The following is a 22,903-nucleotide window of genomic DNA, read 5'->3' as shown; positions in this document are numbered from 1 at the left end:
TAAGAGTGGGCCATTAGGATAGTATCCAAATAATTCATTGTGGTAGTACTAGGGCTGAGCCAAAGCTTACCTCATTTTTTGGCCTCTTTCATGTCTAAAACTTGCCTCCTGTTTTTGCTGACTTTTCAGCACTTGCTACAAAATCATGTATGTTGTTCCAAGGCTGCCATTTTTGATGCCTTTTTCCTTCTTTGCCCCATTGCCCTTGGCCTTTTAATTAAACCAGTCTCTATGCTTTTATCCATTTCGCTATATGGGTCACCTAGCAAATGAGATTGAGTGGCAGTCTGGGCAAATTAACGTCTGGAAAGATGATTTTTTTGGGTGTTGAATTTGCTATTTTCAAAGCAAGTATCAAAATTAGGGAGCATTTGTGGAAGCAGTAATTGCTACTGTTTTGCTATTCTCGGTCTCAAGCTAAATACAAATATTGAGATCCACATAATGTGTCAGGTGACATAATGTATTTCATGTTTAGGATCTGAAAACATCTCGGGGTCTCTTGGATGAAATGACTAAAGCTGCAAACAGCAATGTTAAACAGGTAACAGTCTTATGCATGTTTTGTCTAAGTTTTGTCTGTAAGCTATGTTCACTGTACTGGACAATATTGCAAAATGACAGCTGATACTTGATTATCAAAGTAGTGTCGGCTTCAATACTCCTTCTAAGCTGTGGCTACTGCATAAATTAGCTTGCCATTCTTCCTGAGCTAAGTCAAAAATGTGTGAGCTGGAGGCTAAAAGCGTGTGAGCTAGCTAAGAACATGAGAAGCCATGTTGGATCAGGCCAATGGCCCATCCATTCCAACACTTTGTGTCACTCAGTGGCAAAAAACCCCCACTAAGCCATTAGAGGGAAAACTGGTTGGCTTTTGTCAGTTTCTGCATTTTTGTGGTCAGAATTAGATGACCTCATGGAGTGAAAAGGATCTGTGTCATCCTCTAACATTTGTTGCATAGGGATCTAATTGGTGTTAAAGGTTTGTCATTGCCCACAAAACCCTTGGTCTGGTTTTGATATCTATACACATTGGGAAACAATGCTTGAATACAATTGTTGGCAAACTTTTTTTAAAAAAAGCTTTTGAATTTCCAAGAACATCATCTATATTTTTAAACTTTTTATTTTGTGAATTCATTTCTAATTACCTTTCTTGGGGTATTTTATAGGTGATTGAATGGGTTTTAGAAAAGACCACCAGGAAGTGACACACAACGGAGACTTTGATGTTCTGCAGACAAGCAGGGTTAATTAAATGGATACATCGCGTGGTGTGCCTTGTTGCATAGTCCACATGCCTAAAACAAACAGCGTGTTGTATGCGAAGACCTGCCATGTAAAGAATTACACTGAAGTGAGCTACTTCATATTTGTTTTGCAACCCTCTTGGCTTTTTTGTGTATGGTTTGTACAGGTCTTTATTTAGAATAGTAAAAGCCAAGTTTTGTAACAGATGACGGCTTTATCTTTCTTCCCCTCCTGTCTGTAGAATTTAAGAGGTGCTTAACTCTGTAAACACCTCTTTTGTTGTTAACAGGCTAGTTGTTAAAAAAAGGGAAAATTTTACCAGTTAGTAGAATCCTTCTACGTTTTGTTGGAATAGCTGTCAAGGTTTGATTTGCTTGCTGTAGAATCTTAGTTGGAAGGTCATTAAAGTGGAACATACTTCTGAAACTCACGTTGGGCACGCCCACTGATCTGCCCACAAAATCCAGTCTGTAGAACCAAGAGTTGCAGCCATAGGGCTTTAAACAAACAGTTCCATTTGAGTTGGTGGCTTTTCCAGTTAGTCATACATCTGCCATGTTTGTTTTTCACAGCCTTCTTTCTGAATAGCCACTGACAGCACCCTAGCAGTACCTGCCTCAGGGCATAATAAATGTTCTAGCTTCTGCTGAGAGGGACCACTCATGTGGGGGGGGGAGGGTGGTTGCTCTGGTGGCATTAACTGTTTTTCAGTACACCGGAACCTGATAGAATAGGATCATCTCCTCTTCTGCCAGTCATGAGCCCACAAAGTGCCTCTGGGTGAGCTTTCTCAGCCTCAGATGGTTTAGCCAGTGTATCATCCTGCCAAACAGTAAACACCTTTTTACCACACAACAAGTGCAAGTGTGCTGAAGTGGTCATACTAGTCTGGTAATTGTTGCAGCACCTACAAAAAGTAGAAAGAGGGTTCTGTTTGCAAGGGACCCAGAGGTGTACAACCAATTTTTAGCATAGTAAGCGCACAGTGGTGTAATCTGATGCAATCCAGATGTCTTCCTCCAATACTATGTTTCTGTGCTGGGGATATCGTATTTTCTCAACTCTGACTGCACTCACTTTTGTATTTTGGGAGGGAGAAAAGCCTTCCTTCTCCAGGAAGTCATACATATTGTTCATGCGGATGTATGAATGTTACATCAACAAAGCATATATAAAACAATAAGGATTAACTGACCAACCAAGAATCATTTGCTACCAAAGTTACCAGTCAGTCCTTGGTTTCATAATTTTCAGCAAACCAACTCATGTGGTCTCTGAATCAATGTGTCAGTTTCCACATACAACAGACTACTATGCGCTTTAAAAAATAATATTCCTTCACAACTGTTCCAATAAATGATATTTTATTAAATATAGTATTTCCCTCTAAAATATAAATATTTTTAAACTAAACTCTTATAAATCTGGAGTAGCTCCATATTTTTCCATTCTATCATACCCAACCAAATAAGAGTCGGTCCAAAATCTGCATTTAATTTGTCTATAAATATATAATAATTCCTCTTTACAAACTAGTTATTCACTTATTCTTCATATTATAATCTGAGCACCGTAAATTACATGACATACTGTGTAATTTAACTGTTGGTAATTAACAGATAAATTCTGATTATTTACAAGGCAGATATATTCTTATCTATAACATTCCAGTGATTTTTTTTTTAAAAAAAAGGTATTTAAAGAAGTGGTACAATTTACATATGTATCAACTTTCTCTACAATACACAGTATACTAAATTATTTGTAATTTCTGTCATTCAAAGGTGTTTTTTTAAAAAAACCCTTTCATTGATGGTTAATGAAGATTTAGGAAAGAATTCTTAATTCATGCAAGGCTGTTATCTCTTAGGTTGGTAATTCTTTGTGTTTCTTCACTTTTTAAAAGGTGATTTAATTGGAAATATGTATCTAGCTGTCAGGCACAGACGCTCTAATCCTCCCTCTAATGGCTGTGCTCCCTTTCAAAGATGACCCATGTTAATGGAGGGAAGAGATCTGGAGACCTGTGTACACACAGATGTTTTGTGCACTCCAAACTGCTTTAGGGCTCTGGATTAGGATAGCAGTTTTCTTAAACCTTCTCAAGATTACTAAAAATTGCTACAAGCACTCTTGCTTTAGATCTTCTATGTAAGAGAGCAATTTTATATACCAGCCCAGTTTAGGACTGGGATAAGTAATGCTTCTAGTCCTTTAAGTATGTTCCCTCCTATAGCACTAAATTCTCCTCTCCTTTTGGGGATTTACATCAGTACCCGTGCTAACCATGACTACTGCTTAACAAGTTTGCTTTTAACACAGGGTCACTTAACCAGCTTCAAATTCTGATCTCAAGTCTTAGTTGGGAGACCCTGGCTTGCATTACCTCTCGGGCCACAGTCTGTGTGATGCTGCGGAACATTCTTTTGGCCATGGTTTAGAGATCAGCAATGTTGTACTTGTAAATATTCCTCTGTCCCCACAGGATTTTAGCAGCTAGCACTAAAACTGAGCCTGCTTCGGCGGGGAGGGCGGGGTATAAATAAAAAAATTATTATTATTATTAACGTTTACAGAGAGGTGTTTTCTTTAAGGGAAGAAAAATCTTTGAAGGATTAGCATATGCACAAAAATCACATCTTTCTCTGGTGAAAAAAAAATTAAACAGATTTATGTCTTCCAAGGAGTACAATTAAAATGAAACAAGAGAGTTCCTTTTGTGCCTGCCAGTCCGAGCATATCAAAGGTGATTGTGTTCCAGAAGATCTGGACGTGAATATTTGTAATACTGCAAAAACCACTAGCTCCAGCCCTCCAATCTTATTTTCTGCTGACAGTCTACCTGCCTGCTTTTTTTAAAACAGGTAAGCGTTGGCGCATTCAAAGTCTTCCAAGCAGTATTGCTTCCATACTGTACACCATCTTAAAATGACACTTAATGATAGGGAAAGATAATGCTAGCTAAATCTGGCCCCTGGCCCTTTTCACCTGCTCTGTGAACCTCAACCACTGAGATCCCACCTCCACCAAAGCGTGTAAACCGAAACAGAGGTCCTGTCCAAGCTATCCACCTTAACTGCCCAAACCTGTGTGTAGGTCAGGACACCCAGTAAGGGCGAGCTTTGCCCTTGTTTCAGCAGCTATCCGTGCTGGGGAGGAAGGTCTCTCATGTGGCAGCCAGCCAACAGGGGTAGTTTAACTGGCCCTTCAGCCTATGTTTGGTTCAGAACATGGCCCGTCAATGCAAATCAAATGCCAAGAAGGGCTTTATAGATTTTTCTTCTTACTGCTTTCCATGTAGTTCTACTAAAAAGGTTAGCACTGCATCATGCTGCTCAGAATTTATTACAGAAATTATTTGCTGTATAAAGCCAAAGCCATTTTTTTTTAAAAGCAGGGTTTAAAATAAAAATTACCAGCAGGATGAACACAGCAGCTTCTGAAGCCAATTGTTAGGGAGGGGCTTGCATAACCTTTTGTCCTAAGTAAGGACACTTGAGTCACCCTGTCCCACATTCTTTGAGTATACCATTGGTGGGTGTCTGGCTTGGGGATACTTACCTTGCTGTTGCAGCAGGCTCTGGCTGTCCCCATCCAACCCCAAATTATGCAGTGATACCAGGGCATTAATGGATCACTGCGGGGAACATGAACACCTTGGGCTTTTAAAGCCATTCTCGCCTAGACAGCTAACTATTTACACCTGGTATATCAGTAGGAGAAATTTGTTCTCTTCTGGAATTTTATCAAAACTGCAAGGTGACTCAGCGGAAAAGCTGAGTGTCTTACAATTTCACTGGTCAGATCCAATGCAAGCAAACGCCTAGTACATTATCTCTTAGCCCGTGCTCACTGTAGTGGTTTTCAAACCTTCCTACTCTCAAAAGAACTCTGGGTTCATCCCTTTATGTGCCACAGAAGCTCTACATGTTGCAGAGGAGTCTCAGGTGTGTTTTATGACACACCATTTGTTCGTACAGGCTGCCAGCCAGATATGTGACTATCTGAATAAGAATATCTGAGCTGTTTCCTTCACTCACTATAAAGACTGCATTTTAGAATGCACCCAAGGCTTACTTGCGGCTGAAATACTTCTATGTAGTCTTATGCAATTACTCCTTCAATACTCTGCCATTATTTATAGTGACCTATGTTGTGTCCCTCACATTGCAACCCCCCCCTTTTGCAAATCAGTGTTAGCTGAAGCGAATGTTCTTGCTCTCTCTGGTTTCCTTGATTGTCCTTATTCCTTCTGCATTTTTGTTATTGTGACTGATCCAAGCACAGGGGCTCACAGTCCCCACACGGCCAGAGTCCCTGCACGAAACAGTTACGGATGTCGCTTGCAGCTATGCCTGTGGCTGGACCGTCTCTTGCAATTCAGATTAGCCTGGCAGCTCTTTGTTCCTGTTTTTCTGTGCAAAAACACCCTCTGTGGACAGAGTTTACGCTACCAGCCCAAGTCTTGTAATCTTGGCTGAAAGGAAGGAATGGATGATGAACACAATTGGCTTTGGACAAGAGTGAAGATCCAGTTGCTGAAAATAAGAGGAAGAGAGAGAGAAATGAGCTGTGAGTGAACTGAGCTTAAAACCACACATGGAAGAAAAATTAATGTTTTTCTTTTTAATTCTTTTTCAACACCCAGCTTGACGAAGAATTCTGCACAGCTCAAAAGCTGTGTTGTATTATTTTGTGTCATGTTTTCGGTTGGTCTCCCTAAAGGCATAGCTTTTGGTTTTTGAGAATTATGAGTTTAACAATAATACATGCCAGGGATCGCCAACCTTTCTGCGAGCGTGGGCGCATTTGGAATTCTAACTCACACCGGTGGGCGTAACCACAGAACGGCTGCTGCAGGAGGCAGAGCCCACCACAAATCAGTGAGCAAGGTTATGCATAACTCTCTAGGGTAGGTCAGCATTTAAAGCACAACAGCTCTGTTGAACAGGATGCCTTTTTATCTGCATAGCCAATCAGAAGCACTGATGGACACAAGTTTCACCCAGCCCTGCTCACTTTCTATAAAAACCATGGGCATCACATTGGGGACCCCTTCCATATACAAATCTCCAGGTAGCATCTGTACATTACATAGTGGGCTGAGACAGGAAACATGTAACTTCTGTAAGAGAAGCCTTGGTCACCTTGTATGCATGGAGCTCCCAGGACTTCATGCATGGAGCCTTCCTCCCTGCCCTTCTGGGGCTGGTGACTGTGGGAATCATAGCTGGCCTCTTATATCCCTAGCAGCTGATCAGTTCTTACTGATTTTTCTAACAGAGTATGACTGCCTCAGCACTTAGAATGGTCAGTAGAACTACACAGCCAGCCTTGTAAAGGTTTCTTCACAGCCAAGTACCATCATTTTGTAATTTTTCACAAGTCCTTCCATTTGCTCCACTTGACGCTAGATTACTAGGACTGTGTTCAGGTTAGTGATTTAGAGACAAGAAAACAGCAGGGAGGTGGAGCAATTATTTTTATTTGAAATGGTTTAGTAATTGACCACAGAATGTGAGGAGCGTACAGAATTCTACTGCCCTGTCATCTCAGCTTTCATTTTTACAAGAAAAGGACAACCAGGTTTCAAATGGCTGGAGAATGGGTCTCAGTCTTTGCACCCACAACTATCAACATCAGAATAAATCATACAAAATAGCAAATGTCGCTGTGTAAATTATGGGAAATGAAAGAAATTAAGAATGTTTGCTAGCCTGACAACCGCACTGTCAAATGTGCTCCATTTGTATATACAGGCCTCAGAATTCCACCTTTTCTTGGACAAGAATCGGAGTGGCAGCAATATTTAGCATGGGTATAGAGTTTTAATTTCTTCTATGCAGAAGACACGCGTGATCCTGATTGTTTTCAGCCATGCAAGGAACCCTTTCCTGAGGGCTAGGTTTCCTGGCTTGAAATTTGCCCTTCTCAATTCTAAACGCTGCTTGACTCAGAGAGCAGCTGTTCCCTGCACTACTGAGTCACTCCTGCTCTTTTCACTAAACATTTTCACTTGGCAGACAACAAACGACAAGAATTCAGTGCAAAAAAAATAACTTACAATTTCGCCTTCCTTTCCTCCGAAGTCTAGATAAAGCATCCGAATCCCATCGTCTGAGGACATTTTTAGCTTCTCGTAAGGAAACTGTACAATTGTTTTGGAAAAGGCACCGTCTTGGGGTTCAGTTGCAAGAGAGAATCCATGGTCATAATGGATGGTCAAACGGCACTCTTGGTTCTTGTAGGTACAAGCTGAAGAAGCAGGCAAAAAAGGAGAGCGGATTTAGAAAAAAAAGTAATAAACAGGAGGCTGGTCCTTTCTGGCAAGGACTAGAATTGGTTTGGCTTCAGTGGGAACTGTGATGCCAACTCTTCCCTGTATCCGAGAGCACTACGCATTCCCTCCTCCCCCCTGCTAAATGGATGGTAGGAAATTATTCCATTTCCTCTGAAAGGGTTACAGCCCTGCAACCCCAGTTTAACTATGCACTACCCTGAATCAAGATCTTACGTTTGGAAAGATCTGCACCAACTTGTCCAGCCGTGTGTCTTTCTACCCAGCCCATTTTTATCCTGTACTTCCTGCAAGTCAGTTCAGGGTGGTCCACCTTCCACATTTTATGCCCACAACAAGCCTGTACAGAAGATAAAACTGAGAAATCGTTTGGCCCAAGATAATCCACCCAAGTGAGCTTCATCTTAGAGTGGAGGTCTGAATTTGGAGATCCTAGATGCACACCCTAAACCACTAAGCCACGTTGCCAATTAACTAGATGTTGGCTTAGAGACATTCTCTTTGCTATGAGTTTTGACCCAGTGCTTCCTTGCGCGATACAGTTCTGTACACTTGAGAACTTCATATGATACTGTGCTAAACTGAGTAAGACCACAGGTCTAGCTAGCTAGCAATGATTCTTCAGGGTCTCAAGAAGAGATAGGTCTTTCTCATCACCTACCACCCTTTAACTGGAGATGCCAGGGATTGAACCTGGGACCTTCTGCTTGCAAAGCATGGACTATGCAATTGAGCCACAGCCTCTCCCCCTGAAGATAAAGCTGTTCTATGTGTACATCATAAAAATCTTTCCCATTCTACTACAGTGCCAGTCTCTTTCTCCCTCACCTGCTATATGTTTGTGAGTTTCCTCTGAATATACCAATATGAAATAACCTTTTTTCTCATCTAAGATCCAAGCAGATGACACTACTATCCAGACATGCACATCTGAAGAGAGAGGAGTAGCAAACGAAAACTGCACAGAAAGCCTCTGAAAAGTATCAGCAAAAAAACAACAAGAAAAAAAGACCTGGATGTGTGGGGGGATATCTGTGTTAATCAGTTCCCCTACTAACTGGAAACAAGTTCCAATAATTGTGGCAACCTTGAGTGAACGCCAGCCAGGATAGGAGGAAAAATTTGGGAAGCAGGTGGCACTAAATGGCAGCTGGATTCGAATGACTGAAAACTGGAGAAAAGTCTCGACCTTGCCTGGTTTTCTGCAGGAAGTCCTACCAGCGTATGCCAAGACAACTGTTGTATACTGGTAGTGATGGACTTGGACTCAAAGAGACTGGATATCCAATCCCTGCTCTGCCGTGAAGCCTGGGCCCATCACCATCTCACAGTCTAACCTACCTCACAGGGTTGGTGTAGGTGGGGGAATCGGGTGTGCTGCTTTGTGCTCCATAGAGGAAGGGCAGGATAAAAAGAAAAGTCATGGTGAGCAAACAACCAGTCTTGGGCCAATGCTTCCTTGTGTGATACAGTTCTGTACACTTGAGAACTTCATATGATAATGTGCTAAACTGAGTAAGACCACAGGTCTTGCCGGCAACACGTCTAAGTGCCAAAGCAGGAACAGCTGGGAAATGAACTGGCCATCTCCATGTCCTGGGGAGACACTCAGAGCTGCACAGCGGAAAAAGAAGGGGCTGTATTGTCTTCCTGCCACACACACAGACATGCACAAATGCATGCAAAACCGATTCCTCCCCATTTGTCTTGGCTATTACCAAGCCAAGATCTTTGCCTGACGAAGTTCCAACCCTGGGCTTCACTACAGCTTTCTGGTCTCGCTGCTGTATTTCACAACATGTCCCTCTTCAAGCCGCCAACTGGCTTGCCTCCATTCCCAAATCTGCCCCTTTCAAATGGATTTCTTACTCAGTCTCCAACTTTCCATATCGCAGGGATCCCCATAGACACCATGGCACATGCTGACACCTTTCTTGGTACCTACCAAGCACTTTTAGGAAGTGGGTGGGGCTAGATGGGGTTTTTGCCCAGCAGGGCTTCTGACTGGCTGTGCAATTTAAAGGCGTTCTGTTAAATGGAGCTTATACTGAAAATGTTGAGCAGTTACTTCTTAAGAGTTCTATATTATCTCACTCCCTGATATGATGTGGTTGGCTCTGCTGCTTATGGAGGCTGTTTTGTGGCTGTGCTAGGATTGCCAATCCCCAGGTGGGGGCAGGAGATCCCCTGGTTTAGGGTCATCAGAAAGTGAAGGTGGGGGGAGAGAAATGTCTGCTGCGCACTCCATTATTCCCTACAGAGACCTGTGGGTATCTGGAGCTCTGGGAGGGGCTGTTGTTTGAGGTAAAGGAACCAAAATGTCAGAATAGCATCTGGTGCCTCTCCTCAAAAACTCCCCCAAATTTCAAAAAGATTGGACCAGGGGGTCCAATTTTATGAGCCACAAAATAAGGTGCCCCATCCTTCATTATTTCCAATGGAGGGCAAGGCATTTAAAAGGAGTGTGATCCCTGTAAATGTGATGCCAGAACTCCCTTCAGAGTTTAATCATGCTTGTCGCACCCTTGCTCCTGGCTCCACTCCCAAAGTCCTCAGATATTTATTGCATTGGACCTGGCAATCCTAGGCTGTGCCCACTGCCCTGTGTCAATTCCAAAGGTGCCTGTAGGCTGAAAACAACAACGAAGGATCCCTGTCTGAATCTCCCTTTTGCTCATTTCTCCTATCCCCTCATATAGTCACTCAAGCTAACTCCATGCCTAATCCTTTCTTGCTCACGGATATTCCAGGCCATTTAAGGACCAGAGGGAGGGGTGCCTTCCAGAGAATAGGCCTGTTTTGCAGTGGCACCTTCTTTATGGAGCACTCCTCTGCTTGCCTGAGCATCTTTAGTTTCAGGCTCTGGGTTCAATTGTTTTTCATTTTCTCAGGCTTTTAGTTGATCCTGTTAGTCCGTTGTTGTTCTGTGTATATTTTTCTGCTCCCCTTGGGCAATGCTGCTCTTTGGCCTTGTTCCACCAGTTCTTATGGATGCTGATGAAAGGCCAATGTTGACTGAAAGGCCAACCGATGACTGAACTCGAGAAACAGGAACAGAGGCATAAGGTCTCTTACCTGCTCTTCCTTGGGAGCAGCATCTCTGTTGTTAATTTTTTTACTCACCGGTTGTGATTTCTGCTGTAAGCTCCGCTGCATTGTGGCAGCCCTGAACTATGCTGCGGGTCCACAAGGAAAGGTCCCTGCTGGTCTCCGTCCTAAAGAGATGGTTCTCGATCCCTTGCCGCGTTCCAGTGCGAGTGGCGAAGGAGACATCTATCCCAGGCTGCGGAGAGCTCTTCCCCGGACCTGAATGCACTAACCTGAGCACAAAGACAATGAAACAAGAAACAGTCAACTGTCTGATAGTGGGAGAAATTCCCAGAGATTAAAGAATGAAAGCAGGAAGCGCTGGAAAAAGAGAAGGCAGAAATGACTGAGTCCAGGTTTGTTTTTCCTGGTGGTCGGCAATTATGCAGTCCCTGAGCCAAATCTTCCTCTTAGAGAGGTCCCAACTGGGCCCCAGCAACTAAGCTGGAAGCGAAAGACAGAGCATGTGGTAGGATATAAGCAATACGGGACTTTATTCTATTCCCTTCTCAAAAAGACCCTCCAGCAAAGCTTCCACGTGGCACCTCAGAGTATATCTGGGTACGTGAGACAAATCTCCAGTTCAAAATACAAACTTTCCTGGGTGCAAGGCTGCCAGTGAATTCCCATCAAGTCCATGCAAAAGGCCTCACCAACAATTCAACCAATTCATGGCACAACAAAACACCACAGGATTTATAGGGACCTATTTGCCTTGTAGTTTTCAAATAGTGTTTCCAGGAGTGGGGGTGCGGATGGTTCCTTGGAGGTGTCTGTCTACTGGGGTTCCAAAATTATGAGAAAAGACTAGAGCATGGGTTTCTCTCCAAAGCATCTGCTGCCCTTCCACTACTGATCTTCATCTACAGCATATAGTTGCAAGGGGGTGTTAGGTGCGCTTTAAGATTGATGGAACTTCCAGGAAGAGAACCTGTGTCCCAGAATCCTCTACAAAGGATGAGGCTTCTGTATCTGGCAGTGAAGCCTCTTCTACTGATTTTTGTTTAACCTTTTTTTAGAAACCCTCCACTGTATGAGAGTCAGCAACCTTCCAAAACAACTTAGACTCCCCTTCACACATTGCATTTTTAAATGTACAATTCCTGTGTATTAATGAAGACCTTTTAGTGGGTGAACACAATAAACAAGGGTATCACACGCATACACTCCTCAGGGACTTGGGAATGTCTGTCTTTCTCTCTAGAGCTTACACTCTATGGTCACAGCTGCCCCTCAGCTATCTAAGGAGTATCTCAGCTATGGTTTTAACTGCTGAACTTTTTCTAATTTAGGAAGGTTTCCTTAAAGTGCAACCACATTTTCTCTCCAGTAGCTTTAATCCCACCACAAAGCAATGCAAAAGACGGGTGCTATTCTTCCTAATTTTTTTTCCTGTAAATAATAACCTGTTGGGAATGGGGGACTCTCCCTTCTTTATGGAGTCTTCCCCCCTGCCCCCACGTTTTTATAAGTGGCATCTGGGATTATGTTTCTGTAATGACTCAAGCTTGCCAATTCAATGAAAAAAAACTTACTGTGGGATTTTTTTTCTTGCGTTTAGAGGATATAAAAACAACAACAATGAGTACTTGCACATGGATTTAACAAGCTTTTCAGAAAACCACAAGTTTCATTAACCCGTGTAGGGTTGATTCCACCCCACCCCCCAAAATGAAAAACAAAATTGAAGCTTCCTGAGCAATGATTGCTACAGAGATTGTAGGTTTGGAATGAAAAAGGATGGTGGGGGGGAGAGAACAGTGCCATGAAATCTGAGCCAGCTTATGGTGACCCATTAAGTTTTCAAGGCAAGAGAAATCAGAGGTGGTTTGCCATTGCCTGCCTCTGAGTAGCGACCCTGGACTTGCTTGGTAGAAGAAGATATTGGATTTATATTCCACCCTCCACTCCAAAGAGTCTCAGAGCGGCTCACAATCTCCTTTACCTTCCTCCCCCACAACAGACACCCTGTGAGGTGGGTGGGGCTGGAGAGGGCTCTCACAGCAGCTGCCCTTTCAAGGACAACTCCTGAGAGAGCTATGGCTGACCCAGGGCCATTCCAGCAGGTGCAAGTGGAGGAGTGGGGAATCAAACCCGGTTCTCCCAGATAAGAGTCCGCATACTCAACCACTACACCAAACTGGCTCTCCAGAAGGAAGGTTGCAATCAAGCTTATTGGCTGATGCTATTCTTCCTAATTTTTTTCCCTGTAAATAATAACCTGTTGGGAATGGGGGACTCTACCCTCTTCCTTTCCTCCAAGGCCAACCCTGCTTGGCTCCTGGGATCTGACAAGATTGGGCTAGTTAGTGTTCCTATAGACCAGGGGTGGCCAAACCATGGCTCAGGAGCCACAAGTGGCTCTTTCGCACACATTGTGTGGCTCTCAAAGCCCCCACTGCTCTGTTGGCCGGCTTGGAAAAGGCATTTCTTCAGGTTGGATAATGGATTTAAAGTTAAAGTTGCTTTCTTTCCACCTCTCCCCACATATCTTCCTTCCCTCCCTCCCACATCTGACGTTTATTCTATGTGGCTCTTACGTTGTGCAAGTTTGGCCATCCCTGCTTTAGACTAAAATGTGCCTATTGTAACCTGCATGTGTCAACAGAGGGCGCAGGAGAGCCACTCATCAGAAACCACAGTCACTTTTAGTCAGGATGCCAAAAATATGCACATTTGTGGACTGCAGATTCTTCAGCTCCACCGAGATTTGAAATATGTTCATGAAGGGTGCTTGCTACCCAGTTCCCATTTCTGGCTCCAAAAATGCAAAGAACTTTAGACAATTAAAAAAAAACCCAATTTTTGTATTTTGTACCCCCCCTTTTTTTAAAAAAAACAAACACAACTTTTCATTCAATTATACAGGTGAATTATTATGATTTAAAATGGCCAGCTTCAGCCTGCAAGAAAACGGATGCAATTGCAATTTAGTGATGCAGCTGGAAAGACCCACATCCATGCAGTCACTCCAATCCAGACATACTAACCTAACCTAAGCTATCACACAATTTAACGGCACATATAGAAATGAAACCAAACAAAACCCCTGGCATGCCTTACCCACAGTGTTCAAGTAAACCTACTGCATTATGCTGACACTATCTTGGATGCAGAGAAGTGACACTTTTGGGGGGGGGGGGGCGGTTCCAGAGGAGAGAGGAAAGGGAGGTCACAACACATGCCTTACAGATTCAGACCCTTCTTCCTCTTAGCACAAGTATTGCCTCATCTGACTGGCGGCAGTTTTCCAGGGCTCAAGCAGAGAAAGGTCTTTCCCATCACCTGCTGCCCAAGATCTTAGCAAGAGATGCCAGGGATTAACACTGGGACCTCCCCTTGTGCAAAGCAGATGCCCCCCAGGAATTCTGGGCAGACAGAAGGGTTATCTGTCTAAAGCCGACACAGACTCCCTGGGAAGGCCTTCTGAACCCTGCAGAGAAACTGGGAGATTCAAAATAATCCACCCTGGACAGTTCAGCCTGCAAATACAAAATGGTCCTATTGCTGTTAAGACTCTGCCACGATTTCTCTCTGTGGTAACAATCCCTTCAGGAGGCTGCAGTGCCCGTGGAAGAAATGAACGTGTTGTTCAGAGTGTGTGTGCATGCTCTCACTCAGTTCTCTCTCTGACGCAAACAGGTACATGCCTGTGGCTTTATAGTCACAATTTTGGGAGCTTGTTATTCCCAGCTAACTGTCCTCAAATAACCCTCCTGGCTACCCAAACTGGCGCAAGGCGTTGGGGAAGTCCCGCCACACACCCTTACAACCCCCCCCCCCCCAGCTCTGAGATTAATAACTTCCAGACTTTTCTCCCGTGAGTGCGCATGGCTTGTGACCAACAGGAAGAACCCCTGTGCTATATCGGCACAGCCCAGGAATCCTGGGTGTGTGGTGGAAGGTTACTCAACACGACCACTCTGTCCACACATCTCTCCATTCGTCCCTCTCCTGCTATGCGAGAAATGCTTTGCCAAGTGACAGCTTGGCAGTTATCACTGTGTTTGTGTGTGTGTGACTGGCTAGAGTCGGTAACATGAGAAAGGGCCTTCAGACACCCGGTGCTGGGGGGGGGGGGGGCGGCGGTGGAATGAAAGACTGGCAGGACTCAAAGCCTCATATGACCAGACTTTGTTTAATTTGTCATTCAACAGGCAATAGGGTGTGCTCACCTTAAACCACAGGAGCCCCGTGGCACAGAGTGGTAAGCTGCAGAACTGCAGTCCAAACTTTGCTCACGACCTTGCTGGGGGTAAAGTGTGGATGACTGGGGAAGGCAATGGCAAACCACTCAATAAAAAGTTTGTCAAGGAAACGTCATAGTGTGACATCACCCCATGGGTCAGTAATGACTCGGTGCTTGCACAGGGGACTACCTTTACCTTTTTTATCTTAAACCACGCTGCAATGTGGCTGTTCAGAGCTTTGATGAGGGGCTTGTCCTATACAAATATTAAGAAATTGTAAATGTCTGTAGATCCTGATCTAAACATTCATGTAGAGCAAAGGCTGCAGCAATAGGTCAGATCTGGCGAGCACAAGAACTGCTTTCATGTTTTACGCAGCACTGCAGGGGTGCCTTCAGGTGTTCACTGCGAAAAACACAAAAGGGGCAATATGCACCTCCAGATAAATGAGGCAGGCACACACGGCACAATGCCACAATTGGCTGCAGGTCCAAGATGAATTCTGCTGTGTGTTTGGAGCCAGTGGTTTGCATGTTAGCTTAGGTGATTTGGTGTACTCATGGAGAATAGGACCATCAATGGTTTGTAGCCACTAGGGCTAAATGGAATCTCCATTTCTGGAGACTCTGTGTGCCTCTGAATACCGGCTTGTTGGGGGCAGGGCCGGCTCACCCACTAGGCAAACTAGGCAGTTGCCTAGGGTGCCGGGAGGAGGGGTGCACCAAGTTGGGCTGGTGCCCACGACAACTGACTAGTTTGCAATGCAGCTGCGCTCCATCACCCCCTCCCATCATAAGAGCGCACCCGCCGCGGCTGGGCCTTACCAGGTTTGATACGGTCAGGGTGCCATCTGATGCTTTGAAGCCCTGATCTGGACAGCCCAGGTTAGCCCGATCTTGTCAGATCTCGAAAGCTAAGCAGGGAGTCAGGCAATGGAAGCCACCTCTGAACGTCTCTTGCCTTGAAAACTCTACGGATTGTCATAAGTCAGCTGTGACTTGATGACACTTTCCACCACCACCAATATGTTCTATGTGGGGCTGCCCTTGAAGACTGTTCAGAAGCTGCAGTTGGTAGAGAAAGCTCCAGCCAGAGAAAGGACTGGAGTAGGTCATAGGGATCACGTCACGCTAATTGTGCTCCATCTACACTGGTTTCCAGTTTGCTTTTGGGCTTAGTGCAAGGTGCTGGTATTGATCTTTAAAGCCCCGAATCTTTCACCAGCAGGTGAAGCCTTCTTTGTTTCGTTTGACATACCCCCAATAACCATTATTAGCCCTCCTCCCCATTTTGTGTTTTTACTGAATTACTGTTAACATTTGAATTGCACGACCTTGGGAATCCTCGGTTGGGTGAAAAGACGGCATAGAAATGTTTTAAATAAAGTAAAACAAATAAGTTGTTTTCTGCTCCTCCCCCTGCTCAAGGCAGTGAATGTAAACAACTTCTCTCCCCCCCCTCCCCCAACAACAGCTCTTTGAGGTCATTCAGGCCGAGAAAGAGAGGATCGGCTAAAGTCCTCCCAACAAAATGCACAGCTTTGTGGGGAACTGAAGGAGGGCCGGCATCCCGGCTTCAACACCACAGCTCAGAATTTCATATTTCGAAGTTACCTCAGGGAGGCAGCTGGGGAAGATCTTGTCAGCCATGTGGATAGCAGCAGCTGAATAAAATCTTGCTGAGTTTGTTCTCTTTGCTCCTAGGTACTTAAGGCCTGGGGCATGCCCAGAGGCGCAAGACTTTGGGCGCAAACTAAGGAGTCAAGGGATTCTTGTCTTGTCACTCTTAGCTGGGGGGAGGCGGGATCATACCCTAGAGCTGGAAGGCAGAAGATAAGATCTGCCTGGCACTGCTCTGTACTTCTGTTTGCATTTTTCCCTCTCTCAGTGTTAGCCGCTTTGAGTCCCCACTGGGGAGAGAACTAAGAAGAAAGCAGAGCTTTTTTTGTAGCAGGAACTCCTTTGCATATTAGGCCACCCACCCCTGATGTAGCCAATCCTCCGAGAGCTTACAGGGCTCTCAGTACAGGGCCTACTATAAGCTCTTGGAGGATTGGCTACATCAGGGTGTTTGTGGCATAAGATGCAAAGGAGTTGCTGCTACAAAAAAGGCCCTGGAAGCAAGCAAATTGTTTTTAAGGGCACTCAACAAATCAGCTCTCTGTGGTGCTTGGTAACTCTCCTTCCTGTCCCATCCAGCTCTAACTCTGTTCCTCTGTTTCTCCCCCTGACTGTCCTCTAGTATTTCCCTCCCTATCCCAACAGAAGTCTCTTCCTGATGACAAACAAGCTTCTCCGCGTGAAGCTTTCAGATAAAATGGGAACCAGAAAGGAAGATCCAGTATTAGGAATGCTTCTGAAGGTCACGATAACATTAAGGGTCATGGTGTTCTCGGAAAGCAAGGGCTGTGCTGAGGCCCAGCCAACGAATGAGGTGGTCAAACAGGCTGTACCACGTAAAACGGCAAGTGAGGGGAGCAATGTCTTTTAATGCAGTGGCCCTCAACCTCTCTGGCATTATATACCCTGCTTGGGTCCTTCCCCCACCCAAACCCTAATCTTATCAGGTTTGACTCCCTGATCTCCAGGAATTACCCAAACTGGATTTTGCAACCCTAATGAAAAGAAATCCAATAACTCATAAGGGAGTAGATTCTAGCCAAGCCCTCTTTCGCATGCTGTGTTTGTCTTCTGCTTTGAGTTGGAGGGTTCTGAAGGCCACTGCTTGCAGACTGGAACTTTGTCCTTCCAAGTTAATACAAACTTGTCAGGATATGACAAGGGAGCCGGTCTTTAATGAAAATCATCAACACTTCATTATCTGAGGGTATTTCCCAAGAGCACTGAATGAAGCACTAACACAGCCTCTGTAAAGGAAGGCTTTTTAAAGAGAAGGTTGTGGCCAGTTCTAGAATTGTTTTGAACCCACCGTTTTTTGGGGGGGAAGGTTACACGGATAGTGGTAGTAGACCTACTCCAGGGATTCCTGGCTAAGGTTGCCAACCTGAAGGTGGAGCCTGAAGATCTCCTGCAATTTCAAGAGATCTCCAGACTACAGAGATAAATTCCTTTGGAGAAAATCGCTACTTTGGAGGTTGGACTCTATGGCATTGTACCCCACTGAAGTGCCCCCTTCCACAAAATGTACTGTCCCACCACCAAACCTCCAGGAATTTCCTAACCCAAAGCTGGCAATCCTATGACTCATCTTCCCTGAACCATTCCAGTCTGGCTTTTGCCCTGGTTACCAAAATGGCTTTAATTGCTCAGGTGGGTGATCTCTGTTGGATTGTACTGAGACACTTGGAAACTGGAATAGGGATGAGAGGGACAACATTGTAGTGGTTTGAGCTTTCCATCCACAGAAAAACTCCAGTAGATCCAAGCCTTGACCTGTGAGTGGAACTCCAGATGCAGAGTTGCTGACTGGGTGAGAAACTCCTGGAAATGTGGGGGTGGAGCGACTTCAGTGGGGTTTAATGCCATAGAGTCCACCCTTCAGAGCAGCCTTTTCTCCTGGAAATCACTTGTAATTCCAGGGGAATCTCCAAGAAGTTGGCATTATTTGCCTCTAATACTGCAGCAGTGATGGTATTAATTTTCATCCTGCATCATCTGAAGTCAGCCTAAGACAGCTAATAACACAGAACAGAATAAGTAATACAATTTAAATCATATCTATATAGTTTATAATTTGTTATACAAACAATGGAAATCAAAACTCCATCAATTAAAACTGAAAGTGATTTAGGAAAGGGCAAGTTTTTCCCCCTCCCCCCTGCCAAAAGAAAGAAAAGTTCAGTATGGGAGCCCCTCTCTCGCTACTGGGGATTAAAGCAATTCTGTCTATCTTTCTGGAGCTTTTTTGTAGCAAGAACTTCTTTGCATATTAGGCCACACCTCTCTTCTGTAGAAAGAGCCCCGTGGCACAGAGTGTTAAAGCTTCAGTACTGCAGTCCTAAGCTCTGCTCACGACCAGAGTTCGATCCCAGCGGAAGCTGGGTTTTTAGGTAGCCGGCTCGAGGTTGACTCAGCCTTCCATCCTTCTGAGGTCGGTAAAATGAGTACCCAGCTTGCTGGGGGGAAAGTGTAGATGACTGGGGAAGGCAATGGCAAATCACCCCGTAAAAAAAAAGTCTGCCATGAAAACGTTGTGAAAGCAACATCACTCCAGAGTTGGACTGGTGCTTTCCTTTCCTTTCCTCTTCTGTAGCCAATCCTCCAAGAGCTTACAGGACCTAGTGTAAGGTCTTGAAGGACTGGTTACATCAGGGGTGTGTGGCCTAATGCACAAAGGAGTTCCTGCTACAAAAAAAGCCCTGAATCTTATCTGTCTGTCTGCCTAATACTCCTTATATGGCTGTTGCCTTAAGCAGAAGTAGGCTTAAAACAACTGGAGAATGGGAAGCACATTTGATCAGACCGGATGGGGAAGAAGTTACAATCCCCCGTATCACGGCTTTAATTGGCATCTGGCCCTCTGTGACTATTTTTTAGTGCCAAATGACACATCTGGAGTCCCAGTCACACACTTCAGGCCCGCATGACATTTGGCCATAAATTCCATCGATGTCAGTGGAAGCCAACAGGCATACTTTTGAGGATCACACCCATGAATTTTGAAGGTGACTGCCAAGTTGAATATCAGTCAGTGCTTCCAAGCCAGAAAAGCCTAATCCTAAATGTCTACAGTAAGCAGAATGCTGCAAATGAAACACATGTGAATGCATGCAGCCGCCTTATACTGAACCAGACCACTCGTCCAATATCGTCTACTCTGATTGGCAGCAGCTCTCCAGGGTCTCAGGCAGAGGTCTTTCATATCACCTACTGCCAGATCCTTTAGCCAGAGATGCTGGGGAGTGAACCTGGAAACCTTCTGCTTGCCAAGCAGTTGCTCAACCACTGAGCCACAGCCCCTCTTCTTCCCCAAGTTGCGTAGAAGTTATTTGATAATTGACAGGCACACAACAACTTATTACAAGTCCATATCAGTTCCACGGTAGGTCATATATTCTAAACATATGGGGGGGGGGAGATGGAGCAGGAGATGAAGGGTTCATGTCATAAACTGCAACTTCCATAGTTGACTACGCTACCTATAGCTGCCCCTGAACAGAAATCTTTGGAGTAGGTCACAGAGCGCTCAAATGGTTTCTCCTAGAACTCCCTTTACCTTCAGAGCAATCAAAAGAGGCTTGGCAAGTTCCACAGCTCCAGAGCAGATAACTGCTTTCCCATTCGCTGCTGGAGGCACTCCAAGTATAAAATGGGAATGTGTACATGGAGTTCTTCCAAGTACCAAAACCCTACAACATGCAGGCCCTACTGTGAACAGACTGGAATTCCCATGTGTGCAAAAGGACAACTTCATCTGGAATGAATGTCTATACATTTTGCAAATTATCTTTCTTACTGTGAGACTCGGACAAAGGAAGAGAGGAGATTGGATTTATACCCCACCCTTCACTTGGAGTCTCAGAACGGCTTACAATCTCCTTCCCTTCCTCTCCCCATAATAGACACCCTATGAGATTGGAAGGCTGAGAGAGCTCTGAGAGAGCTGTGACTGACCCAAGGTCACCCAGCAGCTGCATGTGGAGGAGGAGGGAATAAAACCTGGTTCTTGAGATTAGAATCCAACGCTCATCAACCTTGGCACACAGCGGCCATGACCAAAGACTTCCGATGCCCTCTGTGGCATCAAGCAGCTGAGCCAATGTCAGCCCCAAGTCTGACTCCTCAGCTTGTCCAAGCCCACAGCAAAGGCCTGGTACTAGAAGGCCTACGTGGCCCCTTCCAATGCTATGATTCTATGATCTGCACCTCCTTCCCCAGCAATGCTGGGCAATGTGTATGGAGAGAAACACTCTGGGTTGGGGAATTCCTGGAGATTTCAGGGTGGAGCCCGGGGAAGGTGGGGTTTAGGGAAGGGCAGGGCCTCAGCAAGAGAAAACACCATAGAAAACACCCTCCAAAGCATCCATTTTCTCCAGGGGAATTGATCTCTGCTGTCTGGATGTTGGTCATTGAGTCCAGGAGATTTCCAGGCTCCACCTGGAGTCTGGCAACCCCACAGGGGAATGAGGAGGCCAAGCACTACTTCAGGGAAAACACGGAGGAGGGTCACATTTTGGAATACTCATCCGCAGTTTAAATTAAAAACAGAGCAAGCAAACAGAAGGTAAGAGCCCTTTCTCCCTGCCGTGCTGACTTTTCATTCGTGTGGAGAGTTTTTAATGATGAAAAACATTCAAAGCCAATATCCAAAATAGAAGACCGTAGATTTGAATCAGAATCTCAGAGCAGCTTACAATCTCTTACCTGCTTCCCCCCACAACAGACACCCTGTGAGGTAAGTGGGGTCAAGAGAGCTCTCCCAGAAGCTGCCCTTTCAAGGACAACCTCTGTGATAGCTATGGCTGACCCAAGGCCATTCCAGCAGCTGCAAGTGGAGAAGTGGGGAATCAAACAGGTTCTCCCAGATAAGAGGCTGCACACTTAACTACTACACCAAACTGGCTCTCTGCGCAGTCTGAGGTGGCCCAGTCCAGTCTGTCTTATTCTACCTGGATGTGTGAACCAGGAAGGGCCAGTTCCATGTTTGGGGGCCCTGGGCAGAGAGTGCACCCCACTCTGCCCGCCACTGGATCCCCTGTTTGCACCTCTCTTCCCAGTACCCACCTGTATGTCCTTCCTTCCTCACAAGCCCTCCCTCCACGTGTGCTTACAGCTGCTCACATGCCCATTCCTCATGGGCACCAGGCAGCGCATGGCTGAGAGTGCCATTCCTCTGACTGCTAAAAGCAGCACTTTCCTGCACCATCAGCTGCTTAGGGAGCTCCTCCTCCCCAGCACTCTTCAAGCAGCAGCGGGACGAACACTTGTCAGGGATTCTCTAGGCTGATCCTGCACCGAGCAGGAGGTTGGAGGAGGAGGAGAAGAGATTGGATTTATACCCTGCCCTTCGCTAGCCAATGGAGTCTCAGAGCGGCTTACAAATCTCCTTTCCCTTCCCCTCCCCACAATGGACACCCTGTGAGCAATGTTCCCTATAAGCTGCAGTCTTGTGAGCAAATTCTAGTTTGTGAGTTACTGCATAAATGAGTGTGCTGTGTGGGGTCATCCTTCCTGAGCTAAGACAAAAATGTGAGCCGGAGGCTAAAAAATCTGTGAGCTAGCTCACGCTAACTCAGCTTAGAGGGAACACTGCCTGTGAGGTAGGTGGGGCTGAGAGAGCTCTCCCAGAACTGCTCTTGAGCAGAACAGCCTTGAGAGAACTTGCGGCTGCCCCAAGGTCACATCAGCAGGTGCATGTGAAGGAGTGGGGAATCAAACCTGGCTCTCCCAGATAAGAGTCTGTGCACTTAACCACTTCACCAAACTGGCTCTCAGGCCTTTATGAGCCCTTCCAAGTTCCAACTCTGTGATTCGAACACCCTTCCCCAACAATGCTGGGCAATGCACACGGCAGGGAACACGGCTGCAGAACCCTCATGGATGGAGGGAACATTGGTGGGTTGCATGTGGGCAGGGAGTGCTGGGGGGTGGCCAGCCCTGGCATTAGACAAACTAGGTGATTGCCTAGTGCGCTGGCCTTCTGCGGATACCGAATTGGGTGCCCCCCACGTGACTTGTGACGTCATCATTGTGGGGGTGCGCCAAAAGTTAGCCTTGCCTAGGGTGCCAGACAGTCTAGGGCCAGCCCTGGCCCCACCACAGCATATCCTGATGCCAGCCCTTAAGGGGCTACAGCCACAAACTGTTATATACCAATGCAATCTCTGAGCTCAGTTGTCCTCAGCAGCTAAGGAAGTGCTCATTAAGGGTGCGGGAAAGGTACCTGGTGGCCAGCAGAGGATAGGAATGCAGAGGGCTGAACCAGGCCTCCTTGATTCGTGGCATGTTCTCATACATCAAAAGATCCTTCTCAGTCAGGACGACCAGGACAGGTTTCCAGTGCTTCTCGTTCTCCCCCAGCACCTGGAAAAGAACAGAATCCCCGTGAAATAGCAGCGAAGGAAGAGACCAGGAGACGGTGGCCGCCAGCTAGAAGCAAATATATAGGTTCTGGTAAG

General features: G+C 45.6%; 2 protein-coding genes across 2 annotated transcripts in view; one reads left to right on the top strand and one right to left on the bottom strand.

The window, feature by feature from the left end:
- The window catches only part of MTBP (MDM2 binding protein), a 50,462-nt gene extending 47,532 nt beyond the window's left edge, over positions 1-2,930 (top strand). The window contains exons 21-22 of the mRNA XM_060243259.1: positions 479-544; positions 1,173-2,930. Coding sequence (XP_060099242.1) covers positions 479-544; positions 1,173-1,211 — 105 coding nt within the window. The 3' untranslated portion in view covers positions 1,212-2,930. The remainder of the gene's footprint in view (positions 1-478; positions 545-1,172) is intronic.
- Positions 2,599-22,903, bottom strand: part of SNTB1 (syntrophin beta 1) — a 134,443-nt gene continuing 114,138 nt past the window's right edge. Inside the window, exons 4-7 of the mRNA XM_060243260.1 lie at positions 22,669-22,808; positions 10,673-10,869; positions 7,316-7,506; positions 2,599-5,789 (exon numbers count right to left, since the gene is read on the bottom strand). Coding sequence (XP_060099243.1) covers positions 5,697-5,789; positions 7,316-7,506; positions 10,673-10,869; positions 22,669-22,808 — 621 coding nt within the window. The 3' untranslated portion in view covers positions 2,599-5,696. The remainder of the gene's footprint in view (positions 5,790-7,315; positions 7,507-10,672; positions 10,870-22,668; positions 22,809-22,903) is intronic.

The sequence above is a fragment of the Heteronotia binoei genome, chromosome 7 (assembly GCF_032191835.1).
Source record: "Heteronotia binoei isolate CCM8104 ecotype False Entrance Well chromosome 7, APGP_CSIRO_Hbin_v1, whole genome shotgun sequence".
NCBI lineage: Eukaryota > Metazoa > Chordata > Lepidosauria > Squamata > Gekkonidae > Heteronotia > Heteronotia binoei.
This window is presented reverse-complemented; position numbering and strand designations above follow the sequence as displayed.